This window comes from Scatophagus argus, chromosome 11, assembly GCF_020382885.2.
Source record: "Scatophagus argus isolate fScaArg1 chromosome 11, fScaArg1.pri, whole genome shotgun sequence".
NCBI classification, from domain to species: Eukaryota; Metazoa; Chordata; class Actinopteri; family Scatophagidae; genus Scatophagus; species Scatophagus argus.
In genome coordinates this window covers 23,397,673-23,423,341 of record NC_058503.1, presented here as the reverse complement: position 1 = coordinate 23,423,341, position 25,669 = coordinate 23,397,673, and the positions used below count along the sequence as shown (strand labels likewise).

The following is a 25,669-nucleotide window of genomic DNA, read 5'->3' as shown; positions in this document are numbered from 1 at the left end:
TCTCACTTCATTTTCCTTCTGCTCAGTTTATTTTCCATGTTTTATTAAGTAGCAGTAATTTGGGTGCTGATTTTCAATATCAATACCAATTATTCAAAATAAATTATATACTTGATCTTAAGTCTATCACTGTATTCTGATTTTCATTTTACTGTGAAGTGAGAATCAAACTACAGAAAATCTGGATGATTGATATTTTTTTTATATTGATATTGTGTGCAGTGTTTCTGCAGTTCTACCTTGATTACTGTGGGAGCACTGGGAGCACTGGTTGGTTCTCTGCATTTGAAGAGCCTGGAGGTACTGCTGGCTGGTCCAACACCAGCACCATTTTCAGCCATGACACGGAACTCATACTCGTTGCCCTCAGTGAGGTTGGTGACACGGTGTCTTAGCTCTGTGATTGACCTCTTGGAGGAAACCTTCACCCAGCGCAGACTCTTCTTCTCTCTTCTCTCCAGGATGTACTGTTTGATCTCATTGCCTCCATCTGACCTTGGCCTGGTCCAGCAGAGGGTGATGCTGTTTCCAGTCACGTGGGTAGCATCTGGTGTACCAGGAGCATCAGGCACAGCTGAAGGGAAGAACAGAAACATGGTAACTTGTATAAGTCATGTCATGAATCTAAAGATTGGGACAATTTTTGTACTTTTTTAACTGTTAGTATTCAAGTGCAGTAAATCAAGGTTAGGTTTTTAAGATGTGGTCAGTATGTTAGACAATACCTGAGTGATTTGACTTACTGTATTGCATCTTTGCGATGACTGGATCAGAGTCCAGGGGTTTACCAACACCAAACTTGTTCACAGCAGAGATTCTGAACTGGTACTCATTGCCCTTGATGAGGTTGGTGGCATTGTAAGAACACGCTTCACATTTGGAGGTGACCAAAGCCCAGGAGATCCTGGATGTCTCCCTCTTCTCCACCACATAGTGGGTGATAGCGGCACAGCCGTCGTTCTCCGGTGGATTCCACCACACGGTGCACTTCTCAGCCGTGATACCAGTGAAACGGATGGGACCCTCAACAGGTCCAGGGGTATCTGCCGGGAAAGAGAGAATACTTGATTAAAACAAAATGTCAAACCACGATACTGCAAATTACATTACATTAAAATTATTATGTACATGAGGTGCTATGCTTTTGTGAAGTGTTAAAGGTTTGAGTGTGTATCATAAGTCTTCAACAAATGCTGAGACATAATCGTCAGTGTTTACTAACCTTGTACTCTGACGTTGACATCAGCCTTCCTGGTACCGGAGTTGTTCTTGGCCTCTACAGTGTAGATGCCACGATGGTTCCTATCAGCATCACGGATAAAAAGACTGCTGGTGCCAATGCCAGTAGTAATTTCAATGTCAGTCATGGTCCTCTTGTCAATCTCTTTGCCATCCTTGTACCAGACAACCTGTGGAACGGGCCGTCCAGTGATACTGCAACCAAGCTTAACATTTTCTCCAGCTCTCAGGGTCAGTACCTGGTCTGGCACCCACTCGATCTCGGGAGCAACTAGAGATGCAAAGACAAGGAGCAAATGAGGAATTGGCAGAATCAAAGTGATATGAAAATCCTATCATTTATTCATGATAGCAGTTTTTTTTAATTTGAAAATACTTACTGCTCTCATCCTTAGTCATAATGTAACCAGAGGAGTTAGACGGTGGACTGACTGTGCCCACAGCATTCCTGGCAATCACTCTGAACTCAAATCTGTCTCCAGGGGACAGCCCAGTCACAGTGAACTGGGTCTCACTGATATCAGTGAAGTTGCACCGCAGCCATTTGCCTCTACCTTGGCGTCTCTCCACACTGTAGGCTACAATTTTGCTGCCACCATCCCTTTTGGGTATGTCCCACTGCAGGGTTACTGAGTCTCTGGTAACATCAATGCAGACAGGGGTGCCAGGTGGATCTAATTGAGATAAAAGAAACAATTTATCATTATCATTTATACTTTTCATATCATTTATAATTTATAGTGCTTGAATGTAAAATCCTGAATTAATAATAAAGCAAAATAATCAACACACTCATACATTCTAAAAACAAATTTAAACACACCTACATTTACAGTAAATGTTTAAAATGTCAATTGAATAACATAAATTTGATGTTAAAAGGAGCCAATTTTCCTTGTTTTTTTCTTATATGATGACTAGGCTAGCAGTTTCCTTTTGCTACCAGTTTTTGCCTCAATAGACCCTTCATGTGGACCTGTTTCTGTACTTTGTGAACAAAGATGAAACTGTCTGTGTTCTTATTTGGGTAAGACAGCCAATAAAGAGCCATTAGACTGGACAGTTTCTGTAAGTAATAGGTTTCTAAAAGTCATCCCTCAGCACAGGTAGATGTAGTATTTACTTACCAACAGGGGAGATAGCGAGTGCATGTTTGCTCTGTTCGCTAACAGGGCTAAGTCCAGCATTGTTCTCAGCATAGACTCTGAAAGAGTACTCCAGGCCCTCAATGAGACCAATGATCCTGTACTCTCTGTTGGAAATGATGGTAGAGTTCACCTTTTGCCACATGAGGCTGTTCCTGTCTTTCTTTTCAACATGATATCCCAAAATCGGAGATCCTCCATCGAACCCTGGCGCCTCCCACCTGATGGTCATACCATCACTGGTGATGTTAAAGGCTACAGGCTTTCCTGGAGGACCTGGAGGTTTGTACTGGTGCTGGGCAACAACATCTGAGGAGATGAGTGGTTCACTCACTCCATACTTATTCTCTGCACGGACTCTGAACTGGTACTGTGTTCCCTTGACCAGGTTGGGAATCTTGAAGGTGGTTCTGACAACGCTGGAGCAGACCATCTTCCAGTTGGCCTGGGAGGTTTCACGTTTCTCCACACTGTAGCAGGTGATCTCACCACCTCCATCTTCCTGTGGCTCATCCCAGGATATGATGATACTCTGGGCTTTAATCTCGTCAAAGCGAATGGGACCAACAGGCACTGAGGGAGGTCCCAGGGTGATCACATTAATGTCAAAGTAATTCTTGACAACTCTGTTGTCCAGGACCAAGGTGTACTGGCCAGCATGCTCCTTCTTGGCACCTCTGACTGTGACTGCAGTCTTGTTGTCAGTGGTCCTAAATCGGACTTTTTCGCTTTCCTTCAGAGGGAAGTTATCCTTTAGCCAACTGATTACAGGTCTTGGTTTACCCTTGAAAGGCAACTCGATGTGGATGTTCTGACCAATACGAACAGCAAGCTCTGCATTGGGATAGTCACTGAGGTTGGCCTCAGGTGGAATGATGAAGTCCATCACTGTGATTGGTCCAATCTGGGAGAAGTCACTGTTGCCCTTCTCATTCTTGGCAAACACTCTGAAGTCCATGACAGCGTTCTCCTTGAGTCCTGTCACCTCGCAGCTGCAGCGCTTACATGTCGCACCCAAAGTCCAGGTGGGATCTTCCTTGGTTCTCTTTTCAATTATGTAATCAGTGATGTGACTACCACCATCGTGGTCAGGTCTTGTCCACTGCAGGGTAACAGAGTTCTTTGTGGAGTCCACCATCACCAGGTCTTTAACAGCTCCCGGAGTTTCTGTGGCTCTGACAGGCTCAGTGGTCTCGCAAGTATCGCCCACACCATACTCGTTTTCAGCAGATACACGGAAAAAGTAAGCTATATCCTCCTCCAGACCTGACACCTTGTAAGTTGTGTTGGCACACTCGCTGGTGATCACTTGGTAAGCCTTCATGGTTGAGGCCTTCTTCTCAACAATGTAATTGGTGACAGGGGATCCACCATCGATGAGAGGAGCCTCCCAGCTGAGGGTCAGCTTTCCTCTTGTCACGTTCTTGATCATCAGTTTCTGGCAGGTGGATGGACTGTCGAGAACCTTAAGGGAAACTGTGATTATCTTGGGTTCTCCTACACCGTTCTCAATCTCCAGAAGGTATTTGCCACAGTCATCACGAGTGACTTTGGGAATGAGGAGTGTTGTGGCACGCTCAGTGCTGGTAATGGTGTACCGGTTGTCACCAGCCATGTTGCGGTCGCCACGGCGCCATGTGACATTGGGGGCGGGGCGTCCCTTAAGGGGAATAAACACTTCCACGTCACGGCCTGCCCTGGCTGTGTACTGTGTTGTCATGGGAACGTCCAAGTCCAAGTCGGCCTCCTCTGATGGAGAAAAGTGGAAGAGGGGAAAAGATCAATTAATAATGTTAATAGCATTGTAAGTAGGGCTGAGACTGCGTTAATGCGATAATTAATCAACGCCGACAATTATTATTTTTTATTTTATCCCGCATTAATGCAGTTGTCTTAGTGAGCAAGTGAGCAACGGTTAGGTAGCTAGTGAGCAACGTACTTTAAAAATAATTATTATAATAAAAACAACTGCGCAATAAAATAATTAATTAATCATCACGTTAATGCATACGTGATATTATCGCATTAACACAGTCCCATCCCTAATTACGGCAACAAGAAAACAGATGGCATGATGGCAGATAGCAAACAATGGCAATAATTTGAAAATGGTTACAAATAGATTTTTAATTCTTAAATGAATGTTAATCATGCTTATGAATATATTTTTATCTTGATCATAATAAAATGCTTAAAAAGACTTATGTACTCTTGTCAATACAATAGAAGATCCTATATGTATACAAACCCAAGATATCTTTGGCTTGCACAGGCTGGTACATTTTGATGTCTTCTCCTTTGCCCTTGCAGTTGACAGCAGAGACTCTGAAGTAGTAATAGGTTCCAGGTTTCAAGTGGGACACCACATACTCGCAGGCCTTGACCTGTGGGTTGATGGTCACCCATTCTTTGTCCTCTGCATTCATCTGGTCCAAAACATAGTGTGTGATTTCACTGCCGCCATCATAGACAGGCTTCTCCCAACCAAGGGTGATGGAGGTTTTTGTGGAGTCGACCACACGCAGCTTGGATGGCTCACCAGGCAAATCTGGTGAAGATAAAAAGGTATGAATATTGTCTGCAGTTCCACGTGATCTTAACAATAATGAAATCTTACAAAGAAATTCCTAAAATGCTGGCATCTCAAGTCAAATTTTAATCATACCGATGGGGTCATAGGCCTTGTAGAGGTCAGAAGCCTCAGAATAGTTTCCTGCACCAGCCTTGTTGACAGCACAAACTCTGTACTGGTACTCATTGTTTTCCACCAGGTTAGTGACTTTCTGCCTGGTATCTCTGATTGTACCCTTCACCACCTGGACATAAAAAGAACATTATGATGCTTACAAGTGCCAATTATTAGTCTCGCTTCTCTCTAAAACCAATTAAATATCTAATGATAGATCAGTAAAAACAAACCTTGAACCACTGAAGACTCTTCTTCTCCCTCTTTTCAAGGTAGTAGCCATCAATGTCGCTGCCTCCATCCAGCGCTGGTCTTTCCCAGATCACTGTCATGGTGGACTTGGTTATCATGGTCACTTTAGGCTTGGATGGCTCACTAGGAGGAACTGTACAAAATCAAAATAATAAGGGCAGAGTTACATTTTTTTAATGAAAAAAACAACAACAATATTTTCAAAGCTAATAATCAACCCTAGATCAAATAGCAATTATGGTGAATGATGGTTAGATTTTTCAGTTTGCTTACCAAATGCGTTCTTGGCAATTACAGGCTCAGACTCCAGTGGGTCTCCAATGCCATACTTGTTGACTCCACGGACTCTGAAGATGTACTCATTGCCCTGGATGAGTCTGGGGACGTTAACAATGCAGTCTACCAGCTTCTCTGAGACAATGGACCACATGACCCTGCTGCTCTCCCTCTTTTCCACAATGTAATGCGTTACCATGGCACCACCCTCATCAGCAGGTGGAGACCACATAATGGTGATGTTGTCAGCCGTCACCTTTTTAAACTGAATCTCTCCATCAGGGGGGCCTGGCTTGTCTAGATAGGGGAGAGGACATATTCATGCATTTCAGGGTCCATACTGTAGATAAGATAAATTTCATGCATGGCAAATTATTGCCACAAATACTATTTTTAAATAATATCTGAATACCTAGAATGAGCAGCCTGACCATGGCGGACACAGATCCTAGAGAGTTCTTCACCTTGACCTCATAGGTTCCAGAGTTCAGACGAGTACTTTCCTTCAGGAACAAACTGGTGGACTCTGATGTGTGTTTGAAAGAGAGCTGGGGGGTGGGCTTAAGTTCTCTGCCGTCCTTAAGCCACTCAATAGTAGGAGCAGGTTTGGCTGTGATGTTAAACTTGAGTTCCACATTTGACTCAGCCTTGTGCTTGACCTCATTGAGATACTCTTGAGGTATTTCTATCTCTGGGGCACCTGGATAATAAACCAAAATCACATGCAGGTGAATTCCTGCTCTGATGGACATATGCATTATACATGATAGATCATGGTGTGCTCCAAAAGTACAACTGTGATATAGCCATGTCAAAATGTAAATTGTTAATTCAAGAGGACAATGAATGTACTAAAGTGTATGGCAATCCACTGTTTAAAATAAAATACTCAAAAACACAAAGGAGACCTACCGTAGGTGTCCACACACGTGGCTGGTCCAGCAGTCATGGATGGGTTGCTTACTGAGCCAACAGCATTCTTGGCCATAACTCTAAACTCGTATGTCTCGTCCTGGGTAAGGCCAGACACAGTAAATCGTGTGTCTGTGACATTGGTGAGGTTAACCTTGGACCATTTGACATTAACGCCCTCTCTCTTCTCAATGATATAACCAGTGATTGGGGATCCACCATCATAGCCGGGCTTCTCCCAGGCCAGGCTAATAGAGTTCTTGGTGATGTCACTGATACGCACACTTATGGGTGGCTCTGCAGGAACAGACAAAGAGAGTTCATTATAAAGTAGCTGTTGCTGAGAAGTAAAATCATATTTATTGTCTTTTATAGAATGACATTGAACTCACCGCAGGCATCAATAGCCAGCACTGAATCAGAAACCTTGCTGAAGGCACTGATTCCAGCAGCGTTCTCTGCTGCCACCTTGAACTCATAGATAAGTCCAGCATTGATGTTGGTGACCTTGAAGTGAGTAGCACGAATCACCATTTTATTGACTCTCTGCCAAAGGATGCTGTTCCTGTCTTTCATCTGAAGATGGTAGCCAAACACATGGCTGCCACCATCTGACTTTGGCTCCTTCCAGGCAACAGCGATCGACTCCCTGGTTACAGCAGTGATCTCTGGAGTTGATGGAGCATCAGGAATAGCTGGCGGGTAATAGTAGAAAGGTGTTAACATGTTCATGATAAAAAAAGAAGAGAAAATAATTTATGTGAAAATAAAAGATGGAACAGAAACAACACTCACTGTAAGGAAGGTTGACAGTGACAGTTGGTGAGTCGATGTGCTCGCTGATTCCATATTTGTTCTCAGCCCTGATTCTGAATTGGTACTCAAGGCCAGTGGTCAGCTTCATGATCTTCATGGTGCAGCGGGCCACAGCAGAAGAGACATCCATCCAGTTGGCTGTTGTTGTCTCTCTCTTCTGGATGATGTAGTTGGTGATGGGGCTGCCACCATCATATGATGGTGGGAGCCACTTCAGGCTCACACTGTCCTCTGTTACGTCGAAGAGCTCCACAGGTCCTAGTGGGACACTGGGACGGTCCAGAACCACAATGTTTACAAAAGACTTGGTGGTTCCACTGGAGTTTGACGCTGTAATATCATAGCGTCCTGAGTCTCCAGCCACACTCTCACGTAAAGTGATCTTGATGCTGTCAGGGGTGACTTCAGAGTTGAACCTTATTGTTGACTTGAGCAGTACATTATCCTTGGTCAGGGTCACTTTAGGCAAAGGCCGACCAGTCAGTGGAATCTCACACTTGAGGGTGGAGCCAGCTCTAACATATACTGTGTTGTGGGGGAAGTCCTTCATATTGATTTCCGGAGATTCTATGATAAAAATGATAATAATGATGAGAATTAGAGCAGGGCAAATTTAATGTAATGTTGTTGAATCTGAGTTGTTACACTATAATTAAAAGTAGGCTTATATGGGCATAAGCTTATAATATATATATATGCTGTTTGTATTTCTTCTCAGTCTTCATAAATCACATTGTTGAATCTGACCAGTCTGATCATTCTGTAACTTACCAAATTGGTCTTTGACCACTACAGGGGTGACCATTTCCTTGATATCACTGAATCCAGCGTGATTTTCAGCTCTGACTCTGAAGAAGTACTCAGCATTCTCTCTCAGACCAGAAACTGTGAAGTGGATGGACTTGGTTACGCCACACTTAACCCACTTCTCCTGGCCTTTCTCTAGAGCTTCCACTAAGTACCCAGTCACTCTGCTGCCTCCATCTTGTTCTGGTTTAGCCCAAGCTAGGGTAACACTCTCCTTGGTCACATCAGTCACACCCAGCTTTGGAGGTGGACTTGGTTTTTCTGAAGAAAAGGGACATAGTAAGTCTTACTGAAATAAGAGAATATTATCTTTTGGATAAAAATAAGATTCTATAAATACCTGTTATCTTGGTTCCCTCTTTGGTCTCAGCAGGAACACCAACACCGTACTCATTCTCGCCTGTTACTCTGAAGTAGTAGACTCCTCCCTCCTGTAGGTTTGTCACCTTGTATGTCAGTCTGTGGCATGTGTCAGTCAACCTGGTCCAACCTTTCTTGCTGGCCTCACGGAAATCAACAATGTAGTTCTTGACTGGTCCTCCTCCCTCATTCTCCGGAGTGTCCCAGGTTACAATAGCAGAGGTCTTGGTAACGTCCTTCACTTCCACACGGGCAGGAGCTCCAGGGGAGTCCAGAACTCTGACACTAAGTGCCAAAGAGGAGGTTCCAGCTACGTTGGACAATGTGACGGTGTATTTCCCAGAGTCACTGCGAGTTGCTTTCTCTAGAGTTATTGAGGTGAAGGTGTCTGTGGTGTCAATGACAGCACGAACTCTGAGGTCAACATCAGGCTTACTCCATGTAACAGTAGGGATGGGTTTGCCTCTAAAAGGCACTGTCATGGTGAATGAGCTCCCATCTTTCACAATAAGAGTCTTCCTCATCTCATTGCTGATGTCAAAGACTGGCTCCTCCTCTCTTTCTTTGGCAATTTGTTTGTCTGACTCAGGACTGGGATCACTGACTCCAATCTTGTTAATGGATTTGACAACAAACACATATTCTGCACCAGGTGTCAGTTTTACTACTGTAAACTCTGTGTTTTTGGTGTTCTGGACTGCAACAATCCATTCATCATCTAAACTCTTTCTGTATTCTACTCTGTAACCAGTCACAGGTGCTCCACCATCAAATAGTGGCTTGTTCCATGACAGTGTGACTGTGGTCTTTGTAGAGTCAATGATCTTAGGCTTAGTAGGAGGTGAGGGAAGGAACTGTGGGTCTTCAGCTTTGGTGAGTGGGCAAGGAATGCTGGGAGCACTGAGGCCAGCAGTGTTCTCTGCAAACACTCTGTACTCATACTCATTACCCTCACGAAGGTGTGAGGCTTTGACTCTGAGGTCATAAACAGGTTTCTTGTTGACACGGCACCAGCGAAGACCACTCTTCTCTCTCTTTTCAATGACATAGCCAGAGATACTGCTGCCACCATCAGAAACTGGTCTTTCCCAACAAATTGTCATTGCCTCACTAGTAACTGAGGTCACCTGGACGTTAGTGGGAGCTGCAGGCACAGTGAATGGGTCCATGGCCTTTGTTGGCTCACTCTCCAGAGCCTCACCATCTCCGTATTTGTTGACTCCCCTGACTCTGAAGATGTACTCATTTCCTTTGAGCAACTTGGTCACTTTACAAGTGGTTGCTTTCATGTCACCATAGACAAGAGTCCAGGCAAGTCGACTGGTCTCACGTTTCTCCACAATATAATGCATGATTTCAGCACCACCGTTCTCCTGAGGGGGTCCCCACGATAAGGTGCATTTTTCTGCTGTGAGGCCAGATACTGCTAAAGGACCTGAGGCAGGTCCAGGTCTGTCCAGAACTTTACAGTTGACAGCCACAGATCTGGTTCCTGCCACATTGTGCAGTGTCAGGACATACTGGCCAGAGTCCCTCCTGATAGCATCTCTGACAATCAGAGTGGTTGTGAAGTTGGTGGAGGTGATTTCACACCTGGCCTTGGCCTCAATCTCCTTCCCATCCTTAGACCATGTGACAACTGGGAGCGGGCGACCTGAGATTTCAGCATCAATTCTAATGATCTCTCCAGCCTTAATGACAACCAACTGTCTGAACTTATCTTCTATAATTATAGTTGGAGGGTCCACATCATCCTTGACAGTGACAGGACCAGTGCTCTCTGAAGGAACACTGAGAAGCTCTGCAGAATTCTTAGCAATAACATGGAAGTCATATTGGGCATCCTCTGTGAGGCCTGTGATATCGAAATAGGTGTCTTGCAAGTTAGTAAAGTTACATTTCAGCCAGCGGCCATTAGGAAGTTCTTTACGCTCAACAATGTAGCCAGTAATCTTTACTCCACCATCATACTGTGGCTTTTCCCAGAAGAGGGAAACTGAGGTCCGAGTTATGTTGGTTACTCTAAGGTTACATGGAGGTTCACATGGATCCCTTGCTGCCACAGCATCACTGGCCTTAGTGCATGGACCTATGCCAGCAATATTCTCAGCATAGACTCTGAACTGATACAACAGGCCTTCTTCAATACCTGTCATCTTAAACTGGTTCTCAGTCAGCAGACCTCTGCTGACCTTGGTCCACAGAATGCTACTTTGCTCTTTGCATTCAATATGATAACCAATAACAGGACTTCCACCATCACTGGCAGGCCTGCCCCATACTACAAGCATGCCATATTTGGTGGCATGAGCAACATGAAGATTGGTTGGAGGGCCAGGAGGCTCGAAGGGATACTGGGCAACTACAGGGGCAGAGTCAATACCAGGACTCTTCCCATAACGGTTCTCAGATGCAATACGGAACTGGTACTCTGTTCCCTGAGTGAGGCGAGTCACCTTGATTGATGTCCTGGCTACTGTGGCTGAGACAATCTGCCATGTGGTTGTGGTAGTGTCTCTCTTCTCCACCACATAGTTGTTTATCTGGCAACCACCATCATAGGTTGGAGGATCCCAAGACAGAGAGATGAAGTCAGCGCTCACCTCGTCCACCTTAATGTTGCTAGGTGGGCCAGGTTTGTCCAGGATTATAACAGAGATTTCAGCTTTCTTGGTGCCAACTGAGTTAGTCAAAGTAATCTCATACTTTCCTACATCATCTTTGGTTGCATCCTTGATGATAATCTTGGATGATGTCTTGGAAGTAAGAACATTGACCCTCGTCGTCTGCTTAAGTACCTGTCCATCCTTCCTCCAGGAGACCTCTGGTTGAGGTCTGCCTTTGAAGGGGACATCAATCTTCAAGTCATCACCTGCTTTTACACTATATGTGTCAAACAGCAGGTTGATAATGGGCTCCATTGTGATGTCCTTCACCACCACAGGGGTGGCCAGAGGCTTGGCATCACTCTTGCCCTTATCATTCACAGCAATCACCCTGAAGGCATATTCCTCTCCAGTAGTGAGTCCATCAATTGTAGCTTCCAGTGCTTTGACTTCACTGCATACAGTCCATTTGTCATCCCCCTTGGGCTGCATTTCCACAATATAATGTGTAATTTTGCTACCTCCATCATAGTCAGGTTTCTCCCAGGAAAGGGTAACAGTACGACGAGTCACATCAACCAGGACAATCTTACCAGGAGGCAAAGGTGCCTCAGACACCTTGACTTGCTCTGTGGATGCAGGCAGACCTACTCCCAGCTCATTTACAGCCAACACACGGAAATAATATCGGCCTCCCGCCTGCAGGTCAGAAATAATGTACGAGTTCCTCACACAGTTGGTGCAAACACTGGTGAAAGCCATCCTTTTCTGCTCTCTCTTCTCCACAATATAGTGTGATATCTTAGCCCCACCATCAATGAGAGGAGGCTCCCAGGAAAGAGAGACAGAATTTCTTTTCACATCTTTAACCTCCAGGTTGGTGGGAGCACTTGGAGAGTCCAAAACTCTCACATTGATGAAGGCTGATTTAGAGCCACTGAGATTTTCAAGGGTTAGAACATATTTGCCAGTGTCGAATCTGTCAACATTCTCAATCACCAGCATTGTGTAAGAGCTTGTGACTTCAATCTGGGCACGCTCATTCAGAGTGTCACCGGCCTTTGACCATTTGACCTCAGGCTCAGGCTTTCCTCTGATCGTCACAAACAGACGCAAGGTGGCAGTGGCACGAACATTTACCATCTTCCTCAGATCAGCATCTAGTTCAATTTCAGGAGCCTCCAGCTTCTCTGCAGCAATCACAGACCCAGGTAGGTTTACAGGTTCCCCTACCCCTTCATAGTTAACAGCACAAATGCGGAAATTGTACTCTGCGTTTTCCTTCAGTTTCTTTACAGTGTAATGAGTATTCTGCACACCAGTCGGTGATGTGCAAATGATCCACTCATCATCTGCAGCCTCTTTCATTTCAACAATATATCCAGTGATTTGTGCACCACCATCATAGATGGGCCTAGACCAGGACAAGGAGACTGTGGTACTTGAATGGTCTGTGACTTTGGGGTTATTTGGAGGTCCAGGTGGATACACTGCATCACAGGCTTTAATGTATTCAGATGGTGCACTAGGCTTTCCCACACCAGCAGCATTCTCTGCAGAGACCCTGAATTCATATGAGTGGCCCTCTGTGAGGCCAGTGCATCTGAATCTCAAGTCATTCAGCCTCTTCTTGTTGCACTTAGTCCACCTGATGCCATCCTTGTCACGTTTTTCAAGGATATAGCCTTCAATCTCAGCACCTCCATTATCCTCTGGTCTCTCCCAGGTAAGCACCATAGAGTCCCTAGTAATAGCACTGGCCTCTGGGGTGGAGGGGGCACTGGGAGTGGTGAAGGGGTTACGAGCAATAACAGGCTCAGATTCCAAAGACTCACCGACACCGTATTTATTCACAGCAGTGACTCTAAAGATGTATTCATTGCCAGGCAGCAGTTTTGTGATTTTGTAGCTGATGGCCTGGATCTTGGGTTCAACCATGGTCCATGACAAACGACTTGTCTCTCTCTTCTCAATGATGTAGTGAGAGATGCCTGCTCCACCATCATGTGAGGGATGGTTCCAGTGCAGATAACATTTCTCAGCTGTGACCCCTTTGACTTCTAGAGGGCCATCTGGAGGACCAGGTCTATCCAGAACTTTAACATTGACTGGGACCATCTTGACTCCTCCCACATTGACAAGTTTAAGGACAAAGTGGCCACCGTCCACTCTGATGCAATCCTTGACTGTCAGGATGGTACGTGTGAGTGTGGTCTTGACCTCCATTCTTGGTGTAGTCTTGTCAACCTCCTTTCCATCTTTTAACCAAATTACCTCAGGCAGAGGCTTGCCAGTGTAGTCTGCATCAATGACAAATGTCTCACCAGCATGAACGACAGTCAGATCCTTGAATTTAGAATCCATGGTGACAGCTGGAGCCTCAATTTCATCTTTGGCAGTAATTTCTCCTGTGCTCTGAGAAGGACGGCTTGAAATGCCAGCAGCATTCCTGGCAATGACTCTGAAATCGTAAACACAGTCCTCAGTCAGGCCAGTGAGTGTGAACTGGGTATCAATGATGTTGGTGAAGCTGGCCTTCATCCAGCGAGTATCTGGGTGCTTCTTCCTCTCAATCACATAGCCAGTGATTGCGCTGCCTCCATCATACTGAGGCCTTGTCCATTGCAGCGTTACATGGTTTCTGGTGATTTCAATAGCCTCAGGAGTGCCTGGTGGGTCACAGGGGTCCCTTGCGAGTGTGCTCTCAGAGACTTTGCTTGCTGGGCTGAGTCCAGCAATGTTCTCAGCATAAACTCTAAATTCATACTCAATACCCTCTTCCAGCTCTGTAGTTTTGAAACGTGTGTCTGGGATTAGAAGTTTGTTGAGTTTAGTCCACAAGAGGCTATTTTTCTCCTTTCTTTCAAGGTGATAGCCGAGGACAGGGCTACCGCCATTGTTGGTGGGTGCTTTCCACTCAACAACCATGTTATCCTTGGTTGCAGCTGAAATAATTGGCATTCCTGGTGCAGAAGGCTCATTGAATGGATACTGTGCAATAACAGCGGGAGAAACAATAGCAGAACTCTTTCCATATCTATTCTCAGCAGACACTCTGAACTGATATTCAACCCCGGTCTTCAGCTTAGTGACTTTGATAGTTGTCCTGGCAATAGTAGCAGACACAATCTGCCATGTTGTTGTGGTGGTGTCTCTCTTCTCCACAATGTAATTATTGATCTGACAACCTCCAGTGTACTCTGGTGGCTCCCAGGACAGAGAGACGTAATTAGAGCTCACCTCCTCAATTTTTACTGGACCTGTGGGTGGGCCAGGTTTGTCTAGAATAATAACTGTAATCTCCTCTGTTGTTGCTCCAACACTGTTGGTAGCTGTGATAGTATATTTGCCAGAGTCTTCCTTATTTGCATCCTTAATGCACAGTTTAGTAGATGATGGTGTGCTGGATACGTTTATTCTGGTCGTCTCTTTAAGAGCCTGCCCATCCTTTTTCCATTCAACCTTGGGAACAGGACGTCCGGTCACTGGAATCTCAATCTTCAGATCCTCTCCATTTTGTAAACTGTAAGTGTTGAATGTCATCTTGAATCTTGGTTCAATAGTTACATCTTTAGCAGTGACTGGTGCAGCCAGAGGCCTGGGGTCACTTTTGCCTTTCTCATTGAAAGCTGACACTCTGAACAGATACTCATGCCCTGCACTGAGGCCTGTGATAGTGCCCTCGCATGTTTTGGTTGTGGCAGCCACCACCCATTCCTCTGAGCCCACAGGCTGCATCTCAATGTAGTAGCCAATGATCCTGCTGCCTCCATCATGGTCTGGCTTCTCCCAGGAGAGTGAGGCAGCGGTTTTGGTGACTTCAGTCAAAGTGACCTTACCCACAGGCAGAGGAGGTTCAGAGGTCTTAACGGAGTCTTCTGTCTCAGCTGGCTGTCCCACGCCAAATTCATTCTCTGCTAACACTCTGAAATAGTAGATAGTTCCTTCAGTGAGGCCAGTGATTCGGTAGCTTGTCTTTGTGCATTTGTTGTCCACATTAGAGAAAACTTTCCTGGTAGACTCACGCTTTTCAACCAGGTAATTCTTGATTCTTGCACCACCATCAATAACAGGTGGCTCCCAGGTAAGAGTGACACTTTCCCTCTTAATATCTTTTACTGCTAGATTCAGTGGAGCCCCAGGAGTGTCCAGCACCTTAACAGAAACAAAGGCTGATTTGGTGCCAGCACTATTTTCCAAGTTGAGGATGTATTTTCCAGCATCATATCTGTCACAGATGTCAATGGAGATCTGTGAATAGTCTTCACCAGTCTCAATCTGAACTTTACTCGGCAGTTCTCCATCCTCCTTAGCCCAGCTGATCTCAGGAGTAGGACGTCCCTTGAATGGAATGCAGATTCTCATTGAGCCCCCTGCACGGACAACTATTCCCTTCCTAAGTTCTGAACCCAGAATCACTTCTGGAGGATCAATCTTATCCATAGGCTTCACAACTCCTTGGATCTCAGTTGGCTCGCCAACACCCATCTTATTGATGGCACATATGCGCACCTTGTATTCTTGATGCTCTATCAACTTGGTAATGGTAAACTTGGTAGCATTAACTCCTGTGGGTGGGGTGCATATGGTCCAGTCCTCCTCATCAGCCTTGGTAATCTCCACAGCATATCCTTGAATCTCACAACCACCATCATAGATAGGCCGATGCCAAGCCAAAGTGACTGAATCTTTAGTCATGTCAACCACATGGGCATTGGTGGGACAGCCTGGTTCAAAGGTGGGGTCACAAGCTTTGATGTAGGGTGTAGATGGGCTTGGCTGACCCACTCCAGCTGCATTCTCAGCAGAAACCCTGAATTCATATTCATGATCCTCAGTCAGTCCTGTTACTCTGAAACGCAAGTCTGTCACTCTACGTTTGTTGCACTTGGTCCATCTAACTCCAGCTCTATCTCTCTTCTCAACAATATAGCCAACAATCTCACTACCTCCAGTGGTCTCAGGACGGTTCCAGCAGACAGTCATAGAGTCGCTGGTAACATTTGTGATCTCAAGCTCCTGAGGTGAGCTAGGAGGAACAAATGGATTTCTCATGATAACAGGTGCTGATTCAAGAGGCTCACCAACACCATATTTATTGACAGCCATGACTCTAAAGATGTACTCATTACCCTTCAACAGTTTGGTAACCTTGAACATGGTAGCTCCACAGTCACTGGAGACCACAGTCCACGTCAGGCGGCTTGTTTCTCTCTTCTGAATAATGTAGTGAGAAATGCTAGCTCCTCCATCGTGCCTGGGTGGGAGCCATGACAGTGAACATTTCTCCTCAGTGACGTTGCTGACAGTAAGGGGTCCTTCTGAGGGGCCTGGTCTGTCTAGGACCTTCACAGTGAATGGGACAGTTTTAGTCCCAGCCACATTAGTCAGAACCAGTGTGTACTGTCCTCCGTCCACTCTAATGGCATCTTTCACAACGAGCAAAGCTTTAAAATCTGTGTTTTTGAGCTCAGCTCTTGCTGAGTTTTCAACCTCAACATTTCCTTTGAACCACTGAGCTGTTGGGATGGGCTTTCCTTCAACGCTGGCCTCCAGACTGAAAGTCTCACCAGCATTAATAACAAGGGTCTGGTTGTACATAGGATCTGTCTCACACTTTGGTGGGTCAACTTCATCCTTGGCTGTGATAGATCCTGTGCTCTCAGAAGGCTTGCTAACAGCACCAGCTGCATTCCTTGCAATAATTCTAAAGTCATATTTACTGTCTTCTGTCAGGCCAGTAACTGTGAATTCATGTTCAATGATGTTTGTAAAGCTGGCCTTCATCCATTTTCCTTCAGGAAGGTCACGTTTCTCCACTGCATAACCAGTAACTAAGCTTCCACCATCATACTGGGGTGGGGTCCACCTCAACTTTACTGAGTGCCTTGTGACAATCACAGCCTCAGGACGGCCAGGAGGATCACATGGGTCACGGGCTACATAAATCTCTGAGACTTTGCTGCATTTTCCAATGCCAACAATATTCTCAGCATAAACCCTGTACTCGTACTCAATGCCTTCCTCTAGAGGAGTGGACTTGAACCTGCAGTCTTGGATGAGCATTTTGTTGATTTTTGTCCAGAGAATACTGTTCTTCTCTTTCCTCTCCAGATGGTACCCCAAGATGGTACTGCCTCCATCAGACGGAGGTTTGTGCCACTCAACCACCATATAGTCTTTACTGTATGATGACACAAATGGTGTTCCTGGTGGACCAGGCTCCTGGAATGGATACTGTGCCAAAACAGGCTCTGAATCAATTGCGTAACTCTTTCCATATCTATTCTCAGCATAAATTCTGAACTGGTATTCAGCGCCTGTCTTCAAATTGCCCACTTTTAGTGTGGTTCTGGCCACAGTGGCAGATACAACCACCCAGTTGGTTGTGGTTGTGTCTCTCTTCTCCACCACATAGTTGGAGATTGGACAGCCCCCTGTATATGTGGGAGGTTCCCAGTTCAGAGTGATACTCTCAGCACTGATGTCCTCAAACTTGATGGGGCCTGTCGGTGGACCCGGTTTGTCCAGGGTGATTACCTCAATAGTGGCGTCCTTGGAACCCAGGGCATTGGCAATATTGATGCTGTACATACCTCCATCCTCTCTAGTGGCATCCTTTATTGTGAGAGTGGTGAGATGTGCTGAGTCAGTGACATTGACTCTAGTGGTCTGCTTAAGGGCGGCACCGTCCTTTGTCCAAGTGATGGTTGGCTTTGGATGACCAGCAACTGGGACTTCTATCTTGAGGTCATGCCCCACCTGGACACTGTAGGTGCTCGCTTTGGGTCTAACAGCAGGCTCAATCACCAGATCCTTTGCTACAACTGATTGAACCAGTTGTCTGGGGTCACTTTTTCCCTTGTCATTTACAGCAACAACTCTGAACTGGTACTCCTCTCCTTTAAGTAGGTTAGTGACAACAGTCTCCAGTGCCTTTACACTAGCACAGACAGACCAAGCTTCACTGTTCTTAGGTGCCAGTTCGACTTCATAGTGACTGATCCTGCTGCCACCGTCATGTTCAGGCTTTTCCCAGGTGAGAGTGACAGTGCTACAAGTAACGTCAACAACACTGACTTTACCGGGTGGCTGAGGCTTCTCAGATATCTTCACTGGTTCTATGGTTTTAGCAGGAAGACCCACGCCATATTCATTCTCTGCCAAGACTCTGAAGAAGAAAATTCCACCCTCTGGAAGAGGTTCAACTTTCCATGACATCCTGTTACACGTGGTGATGGGAGAGTAAACTTTTCTGGTGCTTTCACGCTTCTCAACAATATAATGCTTAATCTTTGAGCCACCATCCAGAAGAGGAGGCTCCCATGTAAGAGTGACAGAATTCTTGGTAATCTCTTTCACTATGAAGTTAGTTGGTGGACTAGGTGAGTCAAGGACTCTGACACTGATGAACACTGACTTAACTCCACTGGCATTCTCTGCAGTCAGGGTATACTTGCCACTGTCAAATCTGTCAACATTCTCAATGACAAGTGAAGCATAGCTGCCTGTATTGTCAATTTGGGCAGTCTCCTTGATCTCGCCCTCAGCCTTCCCCCATTTAACCTCAGGTGCAGGACGACCTCTTACAGGAACAAACAGCCTTAGAGTGCTTGCTGCTCTAATATTGATCATCTTTCTCATATCTGCATCCAGGTCAAGATCAGGAGCCTCTAGCTTCTCCTCCAGAAGAATTTTTCCTGGGAAATCAGCATGCTCACCAACGCCAACCTTGTTTATGGCATACACTCTGAATCGGTACTCATGCTTCTCAAGAAGTTTTGTCACTGTAAACTTAGTGTCTGTGATTCCAGTGGATGGAGTGCGCATAAACCACTCATCAGATTCCCCGTTGCAGGCTTCAACAATGTAAGCCTGAATCTCACAGCCACCATCATAGATGGGTTTTCCCCATGTCAGGGAAACAGTAGACCTTGATGTGTCCACTACCTTGGGGTTGTTTGGGGGGCCTGCTTTGAAAATGGGATCCAGTGCCTTGTAGTACACTGTTGGTGTACTAGGTGTGCCCACGCCTGCAGCGTTTTCAGCAGCAACTCTGAATTCATAGCTGTGATTCTCTAGAAGCCCAGTCACTCTGAAGCGGAGTTCGCTCACTGTACGCTTGTTGCACCTAGTCCATCTCACACCATCCTTGTCACGTTTCTCAACAATATATCCCTGGATGGGGTTACCACCATCATTAGTTGGTCTCTCCCAGGTCACCACCATTGAATCTTTGGTTATTGTAGAGACTTCTACCTCCGTTGGTGGATTTGGTGCAACAAATGGATTTCTGGCAATCATTGGTTCAGATTCCAGAGGCTCTCCAACTCCATATTTGTTGACTGGAATCACTCTGAAGATGTATTCATTACCAGGAAGAAGCTTGGTGACCTTCAGGTTCAGTGTCTGAACCTTTGGTTCAACTACAGTCCAAACCAATCTGCTGGTTTCTCTCCTTTCAACAATGTAATGGGAAACATCACTACCTCCATCTTGCACTGGAGGCTTCCAGGAAATGGAGCATTTCTCATTGGTAACCCCATAAATAGAGATAGGGCCTTCAGGTGGACCTGGTCTGTCGAGGACTTTGACGTTAATGTTAACTAATTTCTCTCCACCAACATTTTTAACGAGCAAAGTATACTGACCTCCATCCACACGGATGGCTTCTTTAACAACTAGACAAGCTGTGAAGTCTGTGTTCTTGAGCTCTAGGCGAGCTGCTTCAGTAATCTCTTCACCCTCCTTGAGCCAGTGTACTGTGGGCACAGGCTTACCATAAATAGCAGCCTCAAGCTTGAATGTCTCTCCAGCATTTACCACCACAGCCTGGGAATACTTTGCTTCTAAGTCGATCTTTGGTGGATCCACCTCATCTTTGGCAGTGATAGCTCCAGTAGAGTCAGAGGGCTGGCTGAAAACACCTGCTGCATTCCTGGCAATGACACGGAACTCATAAATTTCATTTTCAATAAGTCCCGTGACAACAAATTCCGTTTCAATGATGTTGGTGAAACTGGCCTTCATCCAGCGGCCAGCTCCCTCCTTCTTCTCAACGACATAGCCTGTAATCTTGATGCCGCCATCATACTCAGGTTTGGTCCATCTGAGTGTGACTTTGTTCCTTGTCACAATGACAGCCTCTGGTTTTCCTGGCCTTTCACAAGGATCTCTGGCCACTTGCATTTCACTTAGTTTACTGGCTCTACTGAGGCCAACAATGTTCTCAGCATAGACTCTGAACTCATATTCAATACCCTCCTCAAGGCCAACAACCTTGAATTTGGTGTCTGGGATAAGTTGTTTGTTCTGTTTGACCCACAGTATACTGTTTCTTTCTTTGAGCTCCAAGTGGTAGCCCAGAACTTTGCTTCCACCATCATTGCTGGGTCTGTCCCACACAACTACCATGCTCTCCTTGGTGGTTGACTGGACCACAACAGAGCGTGGTGGGCTGGGCAATTCAAAAGGATACTGAGCAACAATGGCTTCAGAGAGCAGGACTGAAGACTTGCCATATCTATTCTCTGCAGCAATCCTAAACTGGTATTCAGTTCCAGTCTTCAGACGGGCTGCCTTAATAGTGGTTCTGGCCACTGTAGCTGACACAATCTGCCAGTTAGTGGTAGATGTGTCTCTCTTCTCAACAATGTAGTTGTTGATAGTGCAACCACCATCATACTCTGGTGGATTCCAAGACAGGATCATACTGTCAGCAGTGACCTCATCTATCTTAATTGGGCCAATTGGAGGACCAGGCTTATCTAGAACAACAACACTGATGTCTGTAGTTGCCTCTCCAGCTTTGTTGTTCAGTTTGATAGTGTATGTGCCCACATCATCTCTGCAAGCCTCCTTAATAACCAGAAGAAGGTTTTTCTCTGAAGTTTCAGTATTAACTCTGGTTGTCTCCTTGAGAACAATACCATCTTTGAGCCAAGAAGCTGTAGCCTTGGGACAGGCAACATATGGTACATCTATCTTCAGATCATCTCCTGCTAACGCGCTGAATGTGCTAAAAAGCAATTTGAAGGTTGGTGAGATGACCAGGTCTTTAGCCACCACAGGCACACTAAGAGGACGTGGGTCACTAACTCCCTTTTCATTAGTGGCTAAGATACGGAACATGTACTCCTCTCCCTGTGTAAGGCCAGTTACAAGAGCATCATTGTTCTTTACCAACATGACTTGAGTCCACTTCTCACTACCTTTGCTCTGCATCTCAACAATGTAGCCTGTGATTCTACTGCCACCATCATGTTCAGGCTTCTCCCAAGTTAATGTCACGCTAGTGCTGGTAACTTCACGAAGGGACACTTTGCCTGGCGGTAGAGGCCTCTCTGACACTTTAATTGGTTCAACAGTCTCCACTGGGAGGCCAATGCCAAATTCATTCTCAGCCAGGATTCTAAAGGAGTACATTTTTCCTTCCTCCAGGTCTCCAACTTTCCAACTAGACTTATGGCAGCTGGCACAGACAGTTGAGTATGCCTTTCTGGTTGACTCTCGCTTCTCCACAATGTAATTGCGGACTCTAGAGCCACCATCAATAAGAGGTGCATCCCAAACAAGGGAGACTGACTCTTTAGTGATCTCCTTCACAATCAGATTCTGAGGTGCTCCAGGAGTATCTAGCACCCTGACATTAACAAATGCTGACTTGCTCCCTGAGGCATTCTCTACAGTCACTATGTATTTACCTCCATCAAATCTGTCAACATTTTCTACCTGAAGAGTGGTGAATGATGGGGTTATTTCAATGTTAGCTTTGTCTAAGGATTCTCCATGCTCTCTTGACCATTTAACTTCAGGTGCTGGCCTGCCCTTAATGGGGACAAAGAGTCTGAGTGTGCTGCAGGCTCTGATGCAGACCACCTTACGCAGCTCTGCTCCAAGTTCAATTTCTGGAGGAAGCAATCTGTCTTCAGCTTTGGGAGTTCCAGGAACAGCAGCGGGCTCTCCTACTCCTTCACAGTTTGTGGCACAGATGTTTATTTTGTACTCTTGGTTTTCCCTCAGGTTGGTGATAGTGAAAGAAGTAGCTGTCCATCCCTTCTTGGGAGTTTGAATTGTCCACTCGTCCTCCTCCGGCAGGCAGGTCTCCACAATGTAGCCAGTGATTTCAGAACCACCATCATAGACAGGTTTGTTCCAAGAGAGGGTGATAGAAGACTTGGTTGTGTCTAGCACTCTGGGGTTTCCAGGAGGTCCAGGTTGGAATATGGTGTCTTCGGCTTTGTAGAATGGACTTGAAGGACTAGGCTGACTTAGACCAGCATTGTTTTCAGCTAGAACTCTGAATTCATACTCATGTCCTTCGGTGAGACCAGAGACCTTGAATCGTAGATCAGTGACAGTCCTCTTGTTGCACTTCACCCAGCGCAGGCCAGTCTTATCCCTTCTTTCAATTATATAGGTGTTTATTCTGCTGCCTCCATCATGTTCAGGGCGCTCCCAGCAAACAACCATGGAGTCCTTGGTAATAGTAGTGACTTCAGGCTGCTGTGGTGGGTCACTGGGGACATAGGGGTTGGCACAAATGACAGGTTCAGACTCAAGGGGTTCACCCACGCCATACTTGTTAACAGCCATGACTCTAAAGATATACTCATTGCCCTTCAGAAGCTTGGTGACTTTAAACCTGTTCGCCTGAAGGTCCGTGGCCACATTTGTCCATGCTAACCTACTGGTCTCACGCCTTTGAATGATAAAGTATTCAATCTTTGCACCACCATCATGTGTTGGATGCAGCCAGTTAAGGACGCATTTCTCAGCAGTGACATCAGTAACAGAGAGGGAGTCTGGTGGGCCAGGTCTGTCGAGAACCTTGACATTGAATGTGAATTTCGCAAAGCCACCAGGATTGCTGGCAGTCAGAGTAAAAGCACCCCCATCCCTCCTCAGGGAATCTTTGTTTATTAGAGTTGTGTGGAAGTCAGATGTCTTTATCTCTATTTTGGCTGTATCCTCAAGCTCCTTTCCTTCCTTGGTCCATACCAGAGATGGGATTGGCCTGCCAGTCACACTGGCCTCCAGCTTAAACACCTCTCCTGCCATGACAACAACATTGCTACTATATGATGCATCAACATCAAGTCTGGGTTCTTCAATGTCATCTCTGCATGTTATTGCCTCTGATGGCTGGGATGGGGCACTAACAGCACCAGCTGAGTTTCTAGCAGTGACACGGAATTCATAAGTGGCATCTTCTGTCAGACCACTGACTGTGTAGATGGTTTCTAGAATGTTGTTGAAGTTGGCCTTGAGCCAGCGTCCATTGGGCATCTCTCTCCTTTCAACTGTGTATCCAGTGATAGAAAATCCACCATCACCCTCTGGTTTGTTCCATGACAATGTCACCTCATGTCTGGTGATATTCAGTGCCAAAGGCCTGCCTGGGGGGTCAACTGGGTCCAGAGCATACATAGGCTCAGAGGGTTTACTTGGTTTGCTGAGACCGGCCATGTTTTCAGCAATAACACGGTATTCATATGCAATTCCATCAACAAGGCCTGTTGATTTGAAGATATTTCCAACTACAAGAGCTTTGCTGATCCTCTGCCATAGAATGCTGTTTCTCTCTTTTCTGTCCACATGATAGCCCAGAATGGCGCTGCCGCCATCAGAAGAAGGCTCATTCCAACTCAGAGTCATGGCATCCTTGTTGAAAGATGTGACCACAGGAGTGCCTGGCTGGCTTGGCACATCAAATGGATAGGCAGCCACCACTGGTTCAGAGATAATACATGGTCCAATGCCATATCTATTCTGGGCCTTGACACGGAACTGGTACTGGGTTCCAGTGTTGAGTCGGGATGCCTTAAATGTAGTGCGAATCACTGTAGCTGCCAATTCCATCCAGGATGTACCAGTAGTCTCCCGCATCTCAACAATATAGTTGTTGATGGGAACACCTCCATCATTCTCTGGTGCCTCCCAGGAAAATAAAACATAATCACATGAGACCTCATCCATCTTAATGGGACCAGTGGGTGCACCTGGAATGTCATGGACAAGGACTGTAATCGTCTCAGTTACTGTACCCAGCATGTTCTTTCCAGTCATGGAATACTGGCCTCCATCAGTCCTCTTGATCTCACCAATGTTGAGGATAGTTGATGTTGGTGTAGTTTCAGTGTTGATTCTTTGTGTCTCTTTTAGCACTGTGTCTCCCTTTTTCCAGGAAACCACAGGTCTTGGTTTGCCAAGCACTGGAATCTCCACCTTGACACGGTCACCTGCCTTGGCAATGACTGTCTTCTGGTAAACTCCACGTAGGTCAAAGGAAGGAGCAGAAGTCTGCTCTTTGATAATAGCAGGCCTGCTCTCACGGGGGTCACTTCTGCCTGATGCATTAACAGCCATTATGCGGAAGGTATATTCTGCACCCTGAATCAGATCTGTGACAGTGTAGTCCAGAGCCTTGATGGTGGCCATATGAACCCACTGATCAGTGTCCTTCTTCTGGGCCTCAATGACATATCCAGTGATCAAGCTGCCACCATCATGCCGGGGCTTGGTCCATGCCAGACTGGCACTGTCTGCAGTCACATCAGTCACATACAAGTTCTCTGGTGCTGAAGGGGCCTGGGACACCCTGATTGGCTCTGGGGTTTCAGCTGGCTCCCCTATACCCAGGTCATTCTCTGCAGTTACACGGAAGTAGTAGTAAGCTCCCTCCTCAAGATCTGCAATCTTGAAGGAACATTTCTGCCATGTGGTGCTAAGTACTGTGTAGGCCTTCTTAGTGGCCTCTCTCTTTTCAACAATGTAGTTGTGAATCTTAGAACCACCATCGATTATGGGGATTTCCCATTGAAGTGTGATGCTGTTCTTAGTGATCTCTCTAGGTTTAAGATTGACTGGTGGTCCTGGTGTATCTAGGACTTTCACATTAACAAAACCAGTCTTCTTTCCAGCAACATTCTCCAGACAGAGGTGGTACTTTCCAGCATCGTATCTGGTGCAGTCAGGAATAACCAGCAGAGTATAGGACTCTGTGGTGTCAATGTGTGCACGTTTTTTCAGGTTGGTGTCATCTTTGCTCCAAATTACTTCAGGAACTGGACGGCCCCTGATGGGGACAAACAAACGAATTGAAGCACGGGACCTAACCACCAGGGTTCTCCTGAGTTCAGCATCCAGCTCAAAGTCTGGCAGTGTCTCCTGGTCCACCAGCTCAGTCACTTTCTCAACCTCTGCAGGATCACCAACTCCCTCCGAGTTTACCGCGCAAACTCTGAAGTGGTATTTGCCTCCTTTTTGAAGTTTACCAATAACATATTCTGTAGCTTTTAATGGGTACTGTGTCTCTGTTTCCCAGTCATCATGCCCCTCCTTTTTGTATTCAACAATATATCCCTCTACTTCAAGACCACCATCATAGTGTGGTCGCCCCCAGGCAAAGGTAGCTGTGGTTTTTGTGGTGTCTGTAATTCTGGGGTTGGATGGAGGACCAGGTGGATCTAATAAACAAGAGAAGCAAGAGTTGAAAAAAGTTAATGGTTACAGTGCTTGATGTTCTAAATTATCTTAATATGCAACTTCCCAGATCTAAACAGTAAATC

At 45.8% G+C, this 25,669-nt stretch overlaps 1 protein-coding gene and 1 long non-coding RNA gene across 2 annotated transcripts in view; one reads left to right on the top strand and one right to left on the bottom strand.

Annotated features, from left to right (window-relative positions):
* The window catches only part of ttn.2 (titin, tandem duplicate 2), a 198,402-nt gene that overhangs the window by 20,432 nt on the left and 152,301 nt on the right, over nt 1–25,669 (bottom strand). The window contains exons 208-222 of the mRNA XM_046403600.1: nt 8,474–25,567; nt 8,098–8,394; nt 7,306–7,893; nt 6,903–7,205; nt 6,511–6,807; nt 6,011–6,298; nt 5,596–5,895; nt 5,304–5,455; nt 5,050–5,200; nt 4,633–4,932; nt 2,367–4,133; nt 1,620–1,913; nt 1,223–1,510; nt 744–1,043; nt 240–574 (exon numbers count right to left, since the gene is read on the bottom strand). Coding sequence (XP_046259556.1) covers nt 240–574; nt 744–1,043; nt 1,223–1,510; nt 1,620–1,913; nt 2,367–4,133; nt 4,633–4,932; nt 5,050–5,200; nt 5,304–5,455; nt 5,596–5,895; nt 6,011–6,298; nt 6,511–6,807; nt 6,903–7,205; nt 7,306–7,893; nt 8,098–8,394; nt 8,474–25,567 — 22,754 coding nt within the window. The remainder of the gene's footprint in view (nt 1–239; nt 575–743; nt 1,044–1,222; nt 1,511–1,619; nt 1,914–2,366; nt 4,134–4,632; nt 4,933–5,049; nt 5,201–5,303; nt 5,456–5,595; nt 5,896–6,010; nt 6,299–6,510; nt 6,808–6,902; nt 7,206–7,305; nt 7,894–8,097; nt 8,395–8,473; nt 25,568–25,669) is intronic.
* LOC124066886 overlaps nt 243–25,669 on the top strand; it is a 28,167-nt gene continuing 2,740 nt past the window's right edge. Inside the window, exons 1-3 of the long non-coding RNA XR_006844659.1 lie at nt 243–374; nt 462–597; nt 25,163–25,349. This is a non-coding gene — a long non-coding RNA (uncharacterized LOC124066886). The remainder of the gene's footprint in view (nt 375–461; nt 598–25,162; nt 25,350–25,669) is intronic.